Genomic DNA, 15,951 nt, shown 5'->3' with positions numbered 1-15,951 from the left:
ACCGGGACCAATAACACTCGGGTTTTACAACGCCCAATTGTAACGTTCGACGTCACCCTGTTGGTCCGCCTCAATTTCTATTTTATTTTATTTTTTACTTTTGGTATCGTAACAAACGTAGCCGAAACCGTAACAGATATGGCAGAAACTAACCGAATTTGTGTAGACTTACCGCCTCAACGTCTGAGACCGGCAACGCCCACGGTTTACTAATGTTCCTTACACCATAATTGTAATATCCGAAAATTTCAAAAGGGCCTAATATAATAAATATGATAAAGTACTACGATAAATGATTATATTGGGTCTTTAACGTTTTGAACGTTGGACGTTTGATAAAAAAATTTTAAAATCTAAATTATGAATATATATGAATTTCAATAATACTAGTAACATAATAATAATAATAATAATAATAATAATAATAATAATAATAATGTATATTGTAACAAAATAAAGAATACGAACCCAAATTTACAATTGCATTATATATATAATATATATTGCAACTTGAATGAAATCAAAATATGACAATCCACAATCCACATGCAACTAACAGTTAAATAATAATAATAATAATAATAATAATAATAATAATAATAATAATCGCATCCTTCCTAAACCGTGATGAGATGACAAGCAATTTGTTTTGTGTTCAAACTTCAAAATCAACATAGTAAATTACGGGATTTCAACAAATCAAAAGATCCACCCTAACCGACTCATTCATTATAAAACCCTCAACCATATCTGCCACCACCACCACCACCACCACCACCACCACCACAACCCTATAAGTCGTTAGCTACTGTCATCGCCGCCGGTTGCCGTCACCACCACGGCAGCCCCTGCAACTCGCCGGAGAAACCACGGGCACTGCCGCCACCGCTACTCGAGTCGTCGGCGACGCTGCACCGCTTGCTTGCACTACCTGCTCGTACACGTGAGGTCTTCGCTTGTTGCCGCAAAGCACCCACGTCATCACCATCTCGATTCGACCTTCCAACCGAACCGCCATCGAAGGTAATCCATATCGAGTCATACTCCATGTTTTGTTTCCACCGATATGAACAACTGATTAATGAAACAACAATAATACATTGTATTTTGTTGGGTTAATACACAAACCGTGACGTACGTTGGCGTTTGTTTTCGGAATGAAATAGAACAGTTAAATGAGGTTTTAGTTGATTGAAGTTATTGTTTTATAAATTTGTTTCTACAGAAGTTTCCCTATTGAACAATGGGAACTTAATATTAAATATATATAGGAGTATATATGGAGTTCATATATATGAGCAGGTCTATTGTGACTTAATTCACAAACTGTGAAACCATGCATGCTCCTCATCTGATTAATATATAAATTGGTTCTGTAGACAATTAATATACTATTTGTAAATATTAAAATACGTCTAATCAGTTTATGTAAAAGCTAACGAAATCATACATTCATTTATATTAGTTAATTCAATATTGTCATTAGCTTAATTATGAAACTTGATCATGTAAATAAAAGATACAAACATGTTTGTCTATTTAAATGGGTTAACCGCTCAAACAAAAATATAACTTTAACTACAATAATAATAATATTGTAGGTTCTCGTGACATTAAGCAAGTTTAAGTCTTCTTACAGTTTTTGCTATTCGCTGATAAGGTACGGATTCCGTGTTTCTCTTCTTTTAACTTTATATTGTTTTCACCGTTCTCGTAGTGTACGGATTCTGTTTCTTGTTACTTCATAGTACGGTTCCTGGTTTCTGTCACTCATAGTATAAATTATATTCTGTTACTTCGTTACGGTTTCCGTTTTCGGTTACTTATAGTATTGGCTCTATTCCGTTACTTTGTAGCACGGATTTTTGTTACGCGTCAGTTATATTTTGAGTTCAGTTATTTTAATATAATATAATTTAGTTATATGTTTTCAGTGTCAGTACTCTGTTACCCGAGCACACTGTAAGGCCCCGAACCCGGTAGCCCTACTTTAACGTCGGATTTACTCATAAATACAGTTCGTACAAATCAGAGTTCATTAAAACTTTCGCGGAATATAAAAACTTTCATAAAACATTTCGTAACAAAACACGTCTTGTCTTAAAACATCATTTTGTCTTTCAAAATAATCGAAACATTTAACTTAAACGTCTTGAGTCTTCCGATGCCAGCCTCTTATTCAGTGCCACGTGTCTCCTCAAGCGAGCTGCCTCATCCTACTCACCTGCGTGCATACTAAAAGTCAGCTACGCTGAGTGAGTTCTAGTTAATCAAGCAACTTATCATACAACCACTTCATACAATATATACGTATCCGAAGACACATAGTCCACTGTCTAACATGCCACTGTTTAACCACTTAATTACCCCTATAGCTTAGCCTCTTAATTACCCCTACAGCTTAGCCACTTATGCCACTTTATGCCACTTGATGCCACCTTAATAACGAAGTCACGTATAGGCTTACCCTACCACGTACTATCGTCATGCCACTAACACTCTTACTAGACTCTGCCACTTCTATCACACTCTACCACTACTTGTCTACAGCACTCTTTATACCAGTACAATATTTACATAATAAGCAAGTCGCATCATAGAATACATACACACTAACAACCATTTGACAATCACTCTCCTTGACGATACGTGCAATATCCGAAGATCGTTCACGTACCGACAAGCATTACATAATAGTTACTTGTATAACATCTATACACTTACCACTTAAGGTAAGTGTATTCACACTTTCGCATCTAACCTGTTTAACTTACCACTTAGCCTCTTATTTACACCTACCACCTTGCCACTTTGCCACTTGAATAACGTATAACGTTATGCCACTTTGCCACTTAATAACGAAAAACGTTATGCCACTTTGCCACTTTAATAACGTAAAACGTTATGCCACTTTGCCACTTTAATAACGTAAAACGTTATGCCACTTTGCCACTTTAATAACGTATAACGTTATGCCACTTTGCCACTTTAATAACGTAAAACGTTATGCCACTTTGCCACTTTAATAACGTAAAACGTTATGCCACTTTGCTACTTTAATAACGAAGGCACGTATAGGCTTACCCTACCACGTACTATCGTTATGCCACTAACACTCTTACTAGACTCTTGCCACTTCTAACACGTTCTACCTCTACTTGTCTACAACTCGCTTCATATCATTTACATAATAGGCATGTCACATCAACAATCATACACACATAATAACGATGGCACGTACAGGCTTTCCCTATCACGCGCTCACGTTATGCCACTAACACCCTTGCTAGACTCTTGCCACTTTTAACACACTCTACCTCTACCTGCCTATATCACACTTCATATCAGTTCGGTATTTACGTAATAAACCAGTCACATCATAACATTCGTACACACTATCAACCACTTGGAATTTACTATCCTCGATATATAATATTCGTACCTTTATTTTTAACCTGACAGTACGCGCAATATCCGAAGATCGTTCGCGTACCGACAAGCAATCATTCATATCCATCACATATATCACATATGGCATACACTTATCACTTAGGATAAATGTATTAACAACACATCGAGTATGCACACAGCCCCGAAAACATAACAAGGAATGGGGCTAGAAACTCACCTGAACTCTGCTTCTTCCTCTGATAGTTGTAAATCCCTTCTTTAACTGAGCTCGGCTGACTGTATAAGTTACACGTATCAATACTCGCCTGAACTAATCTGGTGGCCTAGTATTAGCTTACTTTTACTTATCGTTTTAATCTATTCTCTAATCGAACTTGACTTTAGGCGAAGTTAAACCTTAGGCGAACTTAGCTTTAGGCGAAGTTAAACCTTAGGCGAACTTGGCTTTAGGCGAAGTTAAACCTTAGGCGAACTTGGCTTTAGGCGAAGTTGTCATCAGGCGAACTTGGCTTTAGGCGAAGTTGTCATCAGGCGAACTTGGCTTTAGGCGAAGTTGTCATCAGGCGAACTTGGCTTTAGGCGAAGTTGTCATCAGGCGAACTTAGCTTGCAGGCGAAGTTCATCAGGCGAACTTAGCTTGCAGGCGAAGTTGTCGTCTGCAGCTACTGTTCGTTCTTAAATCCCTTAATCACCTTCGTTTCTTAACCAAATAACTCGATTTAGGTACCCACGGGATCGTCTGACCAGCGCCTACAAACCCCAACCATCAAATCGACCTAACATCGATGTTTAAAGGGTGCGATTTAGGCATATAGGTTACGGGTTCTTTTTATCAATCGATTAACCCATCAAATCTTAACCATTTTCAGTAAGATTAGCTTTGTTGATTCGTTTTTACCATACAAATTCAGATCTATCATTTCTCAAATCAAACCGAACCTCTACGAACGATTTCTAACTATAAACGTACCTTGAACGAGTCGAACTACGAACACGGTTAAGCCTTGATGTTGTTTTGGTCCGTCACGACGTTCCAGCACCAACAAGCTCGGGTTTTCGCCTTCGGATCTTGGTTCGGGTCGTGTGTGTTTTGGGTGTGTGTGTATAGAAATGAGGATTAAATGGTGGTTAATGGTATTTATATTTAGGGATCATGGGCTTAAGCCCATGGACTCTCCTTCCTTCTTTCATAACCCAAGTCCATAACCCATATCCATTACCCAACACTAGCCCGACCCATACCAACTCCTACTCTATTTATTTATTTCCCGATAATCCGAGTAAACTTTCCCTCTATTATTAAGTAATATAATTAATATCATTTTGGAAATTTCGGGATGTTACATACACACTTTTCGTGACAGTGTGTTTTAAAAGTTCACGGCGTCTCTAACTAATACTTTGGTAGTGCTTTGGCCGTTTAGGGGCGTATGGATCGATCCTAGTTCAGTTATATGTTACACGTCACACGTTATATGTTACAAGTTATATGTTATATGTTTCTGGCTCTGGGTGTTTCTGTTATAGTTCTGATATGTTTCCGTATGCGTTTGATTATGTTCTGGCCAAGCGTCGGATCATACCTCCGAATTTTATTAAGTATATGTTTTGGTAAAAAGGTTGGCTTCGAGTTTGAATTAAAGTCCGTATATTTATTTTCTTATGTCTGTCCTTACCTATACTATTGTTCTTTCCGTTACTGGACAATTTTTGGCTCAGCCGTATTTCTTGTATTGTTTTTCTTATTTTGTTTACAGGTAATCCGGGACTCGGGGAAGTTAGTGATTTGAGAGATTAATGAAGTTCAATTTTTTTTAAAGACTTTCCATGTTCAGTTATTTGAGTGAATATAATTTGACTTAGGCTTCTTCAAATTTTGTTTATGATATCGGTAATGGTGACACGTCAGCCCGTTCCGGGTTGGGGTGAACACAACCGACACTGACCAAATTCACGTTGACTCACCGTAGTAATGCTCAGTGTCGTGAGCCAACAACCGACTTTTGGCGTTTGGTTTTTATTTTAAACATGTTAATTTAGCAAACTTATTTTTTTTAGGTTTAGTTTTGATGCAGGTAAATTCATGACAAATTTCTGGGGCTATTAAAAGCAAAAGAAAGATAAGGTTGGATTAGATCTCCTCCTCCTCCATTTACATTCCCAAATCTTCCGGTTCCAAATAAATAAATAAATAAATTGCAATTGCAGCGACGGCAACTACTCTTGTCTTTTTTTTTCTTTCTTTGGTGTGCTATGGTAATATAATAATAATAAAAGAAACAATCGGCGAGATGGGCAGGGGTAAGGCGGCGTATAAGTTGGTTGTTGTATTGATATGCTGCGTTGGAGCAGCCCTAATTGCAGATCTGCTCTGGGCGGCTTCAACTTCAACTTATTCAATCTTTTACAGTAGTTACAATTACAAATCATTATCTCACTCCAATACCAATTACTCTGCTACTGCCAAGGTACCTTTCTTTCTTTCTTTGATCTAATAACAACATTACTACTACTAGTACTACTTTTTACATATATTACATTACAATTGGATCAGTGCCACTTCCCTTCATCAATACTTATTATTAGAGACTACTTTACTTTATTATTATTATTATTATTATTATTGTTTATTTAGTAAGTAATCATTTACTTAATCAAGTGATGAATGCTTACCCTATGAAAACAGGACCATAATAATAATAATATGTGGAGCAGAAGAAGAGAATCAGAATCATGGTGGCTGACGGAAGGAGGAGGAGGATTCGGATGGGTGACGTACACCCTAGCTGTCGTAACCCTAGTCTCTCTCTGCCAATTTCATTTCTTATACAGGAGGACTTGGAGGAGGAGATTATTATTATTATTATCATTCACAAACAACAACTCCTCTTCTTCCATTACATCCTCATCATCATCATCATCATCATCATCATCATCGTCATCCCAACAACAACAACAACACGGGTCGGTCAGTCAGTCCGTTCGTTTATTTTTAGAATTAATTCATAATATGCTGCTGCTTAATTGTTTGTTTGTTATTCAAACCTAACTAACTAACTAATTGTTTGCTTTCAAAATCCTGATTGATTGATTGATTGATTCCTGTATGTATGTTTATGCAGTGGCAGTGATGTGATTTCTGATTTGGATCTTAAGCTTCTACAGGACAATTTGGATGATGACAACAACAACTGGGAAACTGTTGTCGACAAAAGAAATGATTCCCTCTCTTACTCTGTCAAGTGTTGCAAACCCAAGGTAGATAGATAGATAGATAGATACCTTCCATTCCACTTTTATATTCATTCTTAGATTCACTACTTGCTTTTTCAATTCAATACTATACTATACTTGCAGGATGGTGGTCCCTTAAAGTATTTAAGTACAACAACATTTAATCACTGTTCTCGTGACACCCTCCGAGACTTCTACATGGATAATTTCTATAGAAAGGAGTGGGACAAGACCCTGGTTGACCATCACCAGTTGCAGATAGACGACACCAACGGGACTGAAATTGGACGCATCATCAAAAAATTCCCTCTTTTAACGCCAAGAGAGTACGTTCTAGCATGGAGGATCTGGCAAGGAACAGATGGAACTTATTACTGTTATAGCAAGGTATTCTTCTTTGTTTGGGGTGATTCTTATGCATTTTCCTATTTACTTAAATCATCATCGTCTTCTTCTTCTTCTTAGGAATGTGATCATCCTTTAGCTCCAAGACAAAAAAAGTATGTACGGGTCGGCCTTTTTAGATCTGGCTGGAGAATCAGGGAAGGTAAGTCTTTTGTTTAGTCATATTTAGCATCCACCCTTTTTTTACCTGCTTTTGTTCTTTTGGTTTCTTTCAAGTAGTTGGTAGAAATGCATGTCAGATAAAAATGGTTCACCAAGAAGATGCTGGTTTGAATGCTGAAATGGCAAAAATGATATTTGCCAAAGGCATATGGAGTTATGTGTGTAAGATGGATAATGCTCTTCGCAAGTATTCTCCAATCAAACGTATGCAATTGACTTCAACTGTTAGTGCAATCACCTTTGTTCAAAAAGTGAGTCGTCTCTCGTTAATATGAAATGACTTTTGAATGTTAATCTAGTTATTGTAATCAGCTTTTGATAATAAGATTGAGAGTAGTAGCTTATCCAAAACTGGTTACTTACTCATTAGAATATCCAAACACTCTAGTTTGATTAACTGATTGTTGTGACATCAGTCAAACAGTAGAAGCACATAATCTCATTTGGTACACTGATATTATTATTATTGTTGTTGTTATCATCATCATCATCATTATTATTATTCCATATCACATAATAACTTTCTAAACCCAATCCCAAACACCTTAGTAAAGCTATTTCTTTATTGATTTAGGTGCCGCTTTTATTGGATTCTACCCGCACAATTGCTGACATGGCTCATCCTGAAGTTGAAGTCCCTGAAGAGTGCAATAAGAAAAAACTGTCTAGAAAGCCTTCAAAGAAATTCATAGCCAACGGGTTGATTATCGCTGGTGGTGTGATCTGCCTGTCTCGTGGACACACCAACTTCAACGCAAAGGTTGCAATGGCATACATGTTAAGTAAGTTGACAAAGCGTCGTGAACCTTCTTTGCACATGTAAATGCTTTGTGGAGAATTTTTATGCAAATACAGCTGAATAACACAAGCCATGTAAATTATAATCTTAACTGCTATTCATGAGAAAGGTAGTAAACTATTAACTACACTATGATGATTTACTGTTGCTGTAACTTTTGTGTCAATTTTCTAGTCATTTTGATGGCATTTGGTTTTATCATAATCTCTACCAATTTAGGTGCTGACATTACATTATAAACAACTTACTATTTCACCATCCACTAATATCTCAACCACTCTGGTCTGATTCAGCTATAGGGGGTTTATGTTGTGCAATGCAGTTTGATCTAAACCATCAAATGACCAAGCTATTTAACATGAATTGATCAAATCTGTATGCAACATATTTGTCGGTGGTAGAGAGTGAAAATTCAGTCAGTAGTTCTGTCACTTGCTTTGGATCTGCCTTTGGAAGACAAGCATTAGCTCCATGCCAACAGTAATAATACTTGTACTACACACGTTATTTCCAAAAAAAAAAAAAAATTTCGAATAATAATAGTAACATTTTGAAATTTTTGTGATCTAAAATTCATTATGATACTAAAAAATTGTTTGTAAGATAATACTAGTTTCTTTTGTGTTTTAGTATTTTATGCTCATACTAATAAGAAACCGAAATGCAAAGTAATACTATAAGACACGGATCAAACTGATTCCAACCGAACAATATTGTTACCTATATCGGTATTATCGAAACATGCATTGATAGTCGTATATGTATCGACATCGTTTTGACACATCACAGTTTTATTATTGTAACTTTTACTAAATTCTTTATTTGTATTTAGAAAGAATAAACATTTTATTATTTAATACAATTATTTTTTTGTCATAAAAAACAACTATATATATATATATATATATATATATATATATATATATATATATATATAGGGAGAGGATCATGAGAGAACTCCATTTTATAGAGAGAACTAGATAACTAATAATGAAATATTTTTAATTTAATTAAAAAAATATTTTTAAAATATTTTTTCTTTCATCCTTCTTATATGTTGTTATTCTTCATCACAAAAAAAAAAATATAAATATAAAAAAGAATAAAAAAAATTAACGAGTAATGCATATATTCAATACATCGACTTTTTTTATAATGCATATGTGCAATAGTGAGCATTTTGATATTTTAAATAGTGTTGAATAGCATATATATAGTTGTTTGTATTGTATATTTGTAATAGTGTTATATTATATACAAAAATTAAAAAAAATCGATATAGTGCATATGTGCATTAGTGTTGTATTACATATATGCGATAATGTTTTTTGCATACAATTATTAGTGTCGTATTTGTATATATTCAATAGTGTGTATTGGATAATGCAATTGTGTTGTATTATATGCAATAAAACACTATTGTATATATGCAATAGGTATTAGTGCACATATGCACTACAGTACTACACCGAAAAGTTTTTTTTTGTATGAACAATATTATCTTATTAGAAGGAGGAAAGAAAAAGAAATCACAAAATATTTTTTAAAAATAGTTAAAAATAATTCTTTACAAGTTCTCTAGTTCTCTCTTTAAAAGGAGTTCTCTCTAGATCCCACCTATATATATATATATGTATATATATATAGGGGGGATGGTGCAAGAGAGAAATGATATTATTGCAAGAAATGTAAGAAATGAATATGGACCACTAGTTTTATTTTAAGTTTTAAATGCTTAAAGCTAAATAAAGAAACTATTAATTATTCTCTTTCTTCAATTAATATAACTAATAAACTATCATACTTATCAATTTAATTAATATAATTAATTAAATTATTATAATTAGAAAATATTAAGAACTCATTTATTTTTATAATTTAATTTTTGTTTCTTGAATTTTTATCCTACACAAATATAATTTATTCATACATTAAAATTTCTTTTATCCAAAACTAATTTTTTCCAACTCAATATATTAATACCCATCAACACATACTTACATTATGATTAATAATATCAAAAAACTATTTTACATGTGTTTGCATTAGATATCAACAAAAAAACATACAACATACACAAAAACGTATAATCTACACTTGTTCTAAGAATAAGACAACATATAACCTACACACGAAAAACATTTAACCTACACACAAAATTCATCATCAATAAAATACACACGCACACGAAAACATTTTACCTACACACAAATACATATAACCTACACACGGAAATTTTATCTTACACAAATACAATTTATTCCTACATTAATTTCTTTTCAAAACCAATTTCTTCAAACTCAACATATCAATATCCATCAATACGTAGTTACGTTGTGATAAATAATACAAAAAACTATCTTACACATGTTTGTATTAAATGTCAATAAAAAAAATACAAACTACACAAAAACATATAACCTACACTTGTTCTAAGAATAAGAAAACATTTAGCTTACATGCGAAAAACATATGACCTACGCATGTGTAGGGTATGTGTATCTTTGTGTAGTTTATATAATTGTTGATGTCAAATTACATATGTAAGCTATATGCTTTTTGTATGTTGTACGTTTTTATTGCTCAAAACAAGTGTATGTTATATAACTTTGTGTAGGTTGTATATTAATTGTTTACATTTAATGGACACATTTATATGATATTTTTTTTATTATTATTTATGACAATAATTTTTATAGGCATACCAATTGAAAAAAAATATATATTATGTTTTGATATTTAATGTTAAAAAATACGTTGATATATGCTAATATATTGAGTGGAAATTATTTTTTTAATATAAAGAAATAATATTATATGAATAAATTGTATTTATGTTGAATAAAATGAAGAATGTGTAAATAAAAAATAAACTGAAGTAGTGTTTTTTCTTTTTAATTATTATTGTTAGATTAGTTAGATATATTAATTAAAGAGATTTATTATGGCTATATTAGTTGTATTAATTGAAGAAAGAGAGTGCATTTATTGTCGTATTTACATCTTTTTTTATTTATTTTTAAACATTTAAAACTTAAAAAAAAACTAGTGATCTATATTCATTTCTCATATTTCTTGCAATAATATCATTTCTCTCTTGAACTTAAACCTATATATATATAATTAATGTATGACTAAAAGAAAAATAAGAGAAAAATAATTTATTTAGTTAAAAATGACTTTCAAAATGAAAGTTCAATATAAAAAAAATCTATAAGAATTGTTTCTAGTCATAGCGTAATAGAAAAGAAAATTATATTGAGAATTAAAATAAATTATTTAAATAAACAAATTATTATTATTATTATTATTATTATTATTATTATTATTATTATTATTATTATTATTATTACAGGTGATGTGGTGCAGAGGTGCACAAAATCGGTTATTCTTAAAACCCGAAACCGGTTCGGAACCGGTTTTTTTCATACCGGGTACAAAATGGGACCGGTTCTAGTCAGGAACCGGGTCGGTTCCGTACCCGACCGATGGACAAAATTGAGAACTTAGTGGAACCGGTTCTGGTAGGAACCGTGACCGGGTTTTACGTAAAAACTGGTTCCATCGTTTTTTTTATTTGAAACCAACTAGCCGTTAGAAACCGGTTCTAACGGCTATATAGCCGTTTTTGACCGTTGGAACCGGTTTTTCAACTATAAATAGGTTATCTACATTCTATAAATAGCAAGGAATTGTGTGTACTTGTTAAACCACTTCCAAAACTCTAAACACACTCTAAATCACAATTAAGCTTAAACCGACAACAAATGGCAACTAACGACAACGTTGTTATGGTGATCGAAACAACACGATGCCCCGATGTTTGGGTTCATTACGATTTGTGTGTCATGACCGACTCACAAGAGATAGCCTGGTGCAAGTACTGTTCCAAGAGATAGCCCGGTGCAAGTACTGTTCCAAGTTTCTGAAAGCGGGGTCGAACTCAACCTTACGCAAGCATACCAATAAGTATTTTCGTGACAAAAAAACGATTGGATGCCAAGTAAGCGAAAGCTGGAGAGTCGTACGGCTCTACAACTCAAGCACCTACTGTTTAATCATTGTTGAACGCCGGATTAAAACGACGGATGTTGTTTTTTAGTTTAAGTTTTTTTTAGTTTAAGTTGTTTTTTAGTTTAAGTATTGTAATGTTTTAATAATGTTTGTAATATTTTGTTGTTTATATAATAAAGTGTACGTCGTTATTATAATAAGAAATAAAATTTTACTAGTAATAAACAAAACAATAGTAGTTAATAAACAAAACAAAACTAAATATTACTTGAAAATTGATTGTGTTACAAATGATTTTACTAAAACATATAAAAATTACACGTTTTTTTAGTCTTCATCATCTTCTTCTTCACCACCCGAATTCCTGGAAGAAATCCCTTCCTCCACCTCCTCTTCATGAATAGGTCGCTCTATCGGTATTTCGTCTTCAAAGTTTGCCTTGTGTTGTACACGATCCACCGCATCCAAATGATCCTTTAGGCAAATGCAAACCTCTAAAGACTCGGGTTGGAACGGGTTAGAACGTCCCAATTCGGCCATATGTGGGTACAGAAAGTTTTCAAAGGCGATGGTGCGTTTCATCAATTGCCATGTCACCAGATCAACCCAATGAGCGGTGATGCATATGTATGATTCGGGTACCCGTGTGGTGCCGACCATACATCGCTTGTTAAACTCACCATTGATTCTAAATTATTAAAAAACTCGATTAACTCTTTTTTTGCACACTCCCACAACTTGATACAATGACGTCTTAGGGTAGGACGACTTACATGTGCGTATCACGGTTGTAGAGTTTCTCAAATCAACGAAGTCAACTCCAGGTCGTCAAATGGTTAAACGGAAAACCTCGTTGAATAACGAACTTTGACATTCTATCTTGAACTTGATTCGTGTTGTAACGAAATAGTGTACCATCTTTACCCAAGTCAACTTGGTCGGTTGTGCAAATGCCTTTCAAGGCCTTGCAATATGGCTTCTCGATGTGCTTTCTCAAAGTCGAGTTGGAATTGTGCTTTAATAAAGTTCCACAAAGTTTACATCAAGCTTTTTGATCACCTTCGACCGTCACAACCAAATCCTAATTCTTCCAAACTTCTTTGTTGCGGTTATGGTTGACGACCGCAAGAACTAGTGGGTCATCTTTCGCACGAACCGGTTCAATAAAAACGTCCTTCTTAGCCTTGTCGTTGGTATTTTTGGTGGGTGCCATAATATTTTTGAGTCGGTTGGTCGGGTTTGTAAACGAGAAGTATATTAGATTTTTTTGAGCTTGGTGGTGAAACAATGGTGAAAAAACGATTTATATAAAGGATTTGGGCAAGAAAACCAGTTCCAACGGCTATAATATCACTTACAAACCGGTTCCAACGGCTATATTACCGTTGGAACCGGTTCCAAAGGCTAGTTTGATCTGCGTTTGACTATTTAAAAAAAAACCTGACGGAACCGGTTTTTCCGGGTAGGAACCGGAACCGGGTACACAAAAAAACTGGTTCCGGGTCGGGTACGAACCGATTGAGGTTATAGAATGTGGAACTGGGTACAGATTTCGGGTATATAAATACCTAAACCGGGTACGAACCGGAACCGGTTCCGGTTCGGGTACACCGATTCGGGTCCAGAACTGGTTTTTTTGTGCACGTCTAATGTGGTGTTTACATATTAGCAAATCATTTTAATTCACTTGTAACCAATGTTAAATTGTTGTGAATAAAACAAAAATAAAAGAAAAATAGGCACACCACACACGCAATAGAGAGACATGCGACAAAACCAATCAAAAGCAAAATGGGGCATGGGTATGTATTACTTTTAAAGAATGAAAGGATAGTAATAATAATAATGTGGAGCAGAAGAAAAGAATCATAATCAGAATCATGGAGGCTGACGGGAGCAGGAGGAAGAGGATTGGGATGGGGGATGGGTGACGTACACACTGGCTGTCGTAACCCTAATCATCTCTGCCAATTTCAATTCTTCTTCTTCTTCTTCTTTAGGAGGACTTGGAGGAGATTATTATTATTATTATTATCATTCACAAACAACTACTCCTCTTCTGTTACATCCTAATCATCATCCCAACAACAACAACAACAACACGGGTCTGTCAGCCAGTCCGTTCGTTTATTTTTAGAATTAATTCATAATATGGTGCTTCTTAATTGTTTATTTGTTATTCAAACCTAACTAACTAACTAACTGTTTGCTTTCAAAATCCCAATTGATTGATTGATTGATTCCTGTATGTATGTTTATACAGCAGCAGTGATGTGATTTCTGATTTGGATCTTAAGCTTCTAATGGACAATTTGGATGATAACAACAACAACAACAACAACTGGGAACCGTTGTCGACAAAAGAAATAATTCCCTCTCTTATTGTGTGAAGTGTTGCAAACCCAAGGTAGATAGATAGATACCTTCCATTCCATTCCATTCCAATCCATTCCACTTTTATATTCATTCTTAGATTCACTACTTGCCTTTTCAATTCAATACTATACTAGTAGGATGGTGGTCCCTTAAAGTATTTAAGTACAACAACATTTAATCACTGTTCTCGTGACACCCTCCGAGACTTCTACATGGATAATTTCTATAGAAAGGAGTGGGATAAGACCCTGGTTGACCATCACCAGTTGTAGATAGACGACACCAACGGGACTGAAATTGGACGCATCATCAAAAAATTCCCTCTTTTAACGCCAAGAGAGTACGTTCTAGCATGGAGGATCTGGCAAGGAACAGATGGAACTTATTACTGTTATAGCACGGTATTCTTCTTCTTTATTTGTGGTTTATTCTTATGCATTTTGCTATTTACTTAAATCATCATCGTCTTCTTCTTCTTCTTCTTAGGAATGTGATCATCCTTTAGCTCCAAGACAAAAGAAGTATGTACGGGCCGGTCTTTTTAGATCTGGCTAGAGAATCAGGGAAGGTTAGTCTCTTTTGTTTAGTCATATTTAGCATCACCCTTTTTTTACCTGCTTTTGTTATTTTGGTTTTCTTTCAAGTAGCTGGTAGAAATGCATGTAAGATAAAAAGAGTTCACTAAGAAGATGCTGGTTTGAATGTTGAAATGACAAAATATGATATTTGCCTAAGGCAAATGGAGTTATGTGTGTAAGATGGATAATGCTCTTTGCAAGTATTCTCCAATTAAACGTATGAATTGACTTCAAGTGTTAGTGCAATCACCTTTGTTCAAAAAGTGATTCATCTCGTTAATATGAAATGCTTTTGAATGTTAATCTAATTATTGTAATCAGCCTTTGATAATAAGATTGAGAGTAGTAGATTATCCAAAACTGGTTCTTTAATCATTAGAATATCCAAACACTCTAGTTTGATTAACTGATTGTTGTCAAATAGTAGAAGCACATTAGCTCATTTTGGTACAGCTGATATTATTATTATTATTATTATTATAGGTGATGTGGTGTTTACACATTAGCAAATCATTTTCATTCACTTATAACCAATGTTAAATTATTGTGAATAAAAGAAAAGGAAAAGAAAAATAGACACACTACACACACAATAGAGAGACATGTGACAAAACCAATCAAAAGCAAAAGGGGGCATGGATATGCATTTCTTTGAAAGAAGGAAAAGATAGTAGTAATAATAATATGTGGAGCAGAAGAAGAGAATCAGAATCAGAATCATGGTGGCTGACGAGAAGAGGAGGAGGAGGATTGGGATGGGTGACGTACACCCTAGCTGTCGTAACCCTTATCTCTCTCTGCCAATTTCAATTCTTCTTCTTCTTATTCTTTTTCTTTTTCTTGGACTTGGAGGAGATTATTATTATTATTATTATTATTATTATTATTATTATTATTCACTCACAAACAACAACAACTACTCCTCTTCCGTTACATCCTCATCATCATCCGAACAACAACTCTCTAGAAAGC

The 15,951-nt window shown here is 34.3% G+C and overlaps 1 protein-coding gene and 1 pseudogene across 1 annotated transcript; both read left to right on the top strand.

Annotated features, from left to right (window-relative positions):
• Positions 1 to 5,702: 5,702 nt before the first annotated feature.
• LOC143596236 (uncharacterized) lies at positions 5,703 to 8,035 on the top strand. Its single transcript, XM_077075067.1, has 7 exons — positions 5,703 to 5,879; positions 6,098 to 6,186; positions 6,534 to 6,669; positions 6,769 to 7,032; positions 7,111 to 7,192; positions 7,270 to 7,463; positions 7,787 to 8,035. The coding sequence occupies exons 1-7, from the start codon at positions 5,703 to 5,705 to the stop codon at positions 8,033 to 8,035; spliced, it is 1,191 nt and encodes a 396-aa protein (XP_076931182.1).
• A 6,063-nt stretch (positions 8,036 to 14,098) lies between these two features.
• Positions 14,099 to 15,275, top strand: LOC143596235 (uncharacterized; annotated as a pseudogene).
• Positions 15,276 to 15,951: the final 676 nt, after the last annotated feature.

Source organism: Bidens hawaiensis, unplaced genomic scaffold (assembly GCF_021521415.1).
Source record: "Bidens hawaiensis isolate Kalapana, Puna unplaced genomic scaffold, B.hawaiensis_p1.1 tig00046174_1, whole genome shotgun sequence".
NCBI lineage: Eukaryota > Viridiplantae > Streptophyta > Magnoliopsida > Asterales > Asteraceae > Bidens > Bidens hawaiensis.
The sequence above is the reverse complement of the archived record's forward strand: the minus strand, read 5'-3'. Positions and strand labels throughout refer to the sequence as shown.

Bases quoted from the DNA above. Each gene is read 5' to 3' on its own strand.
- LOC143596236 (XM_077075067.1), top strand. From the start codon at position 5,703: ATGGGCAGGGGTAAGGCGGCGTATAAGTTGGTTGTTGTATTGATATGC. The intron at 6,187-6,533 runs GTACACCCTAGC...ATGTTTATGCAG, and splicing joins GGAGGATTCGGATGGGTGAC to TGGCAGTGATGTGATTTCTG. The intron at 7,464-7,786 runs GTGAGTCGTCTC...TTATTGATTTAG, and splicing joins CAATCACCTTTGTTCAAAAA to GTGCCGCTTTTATTGGATTC.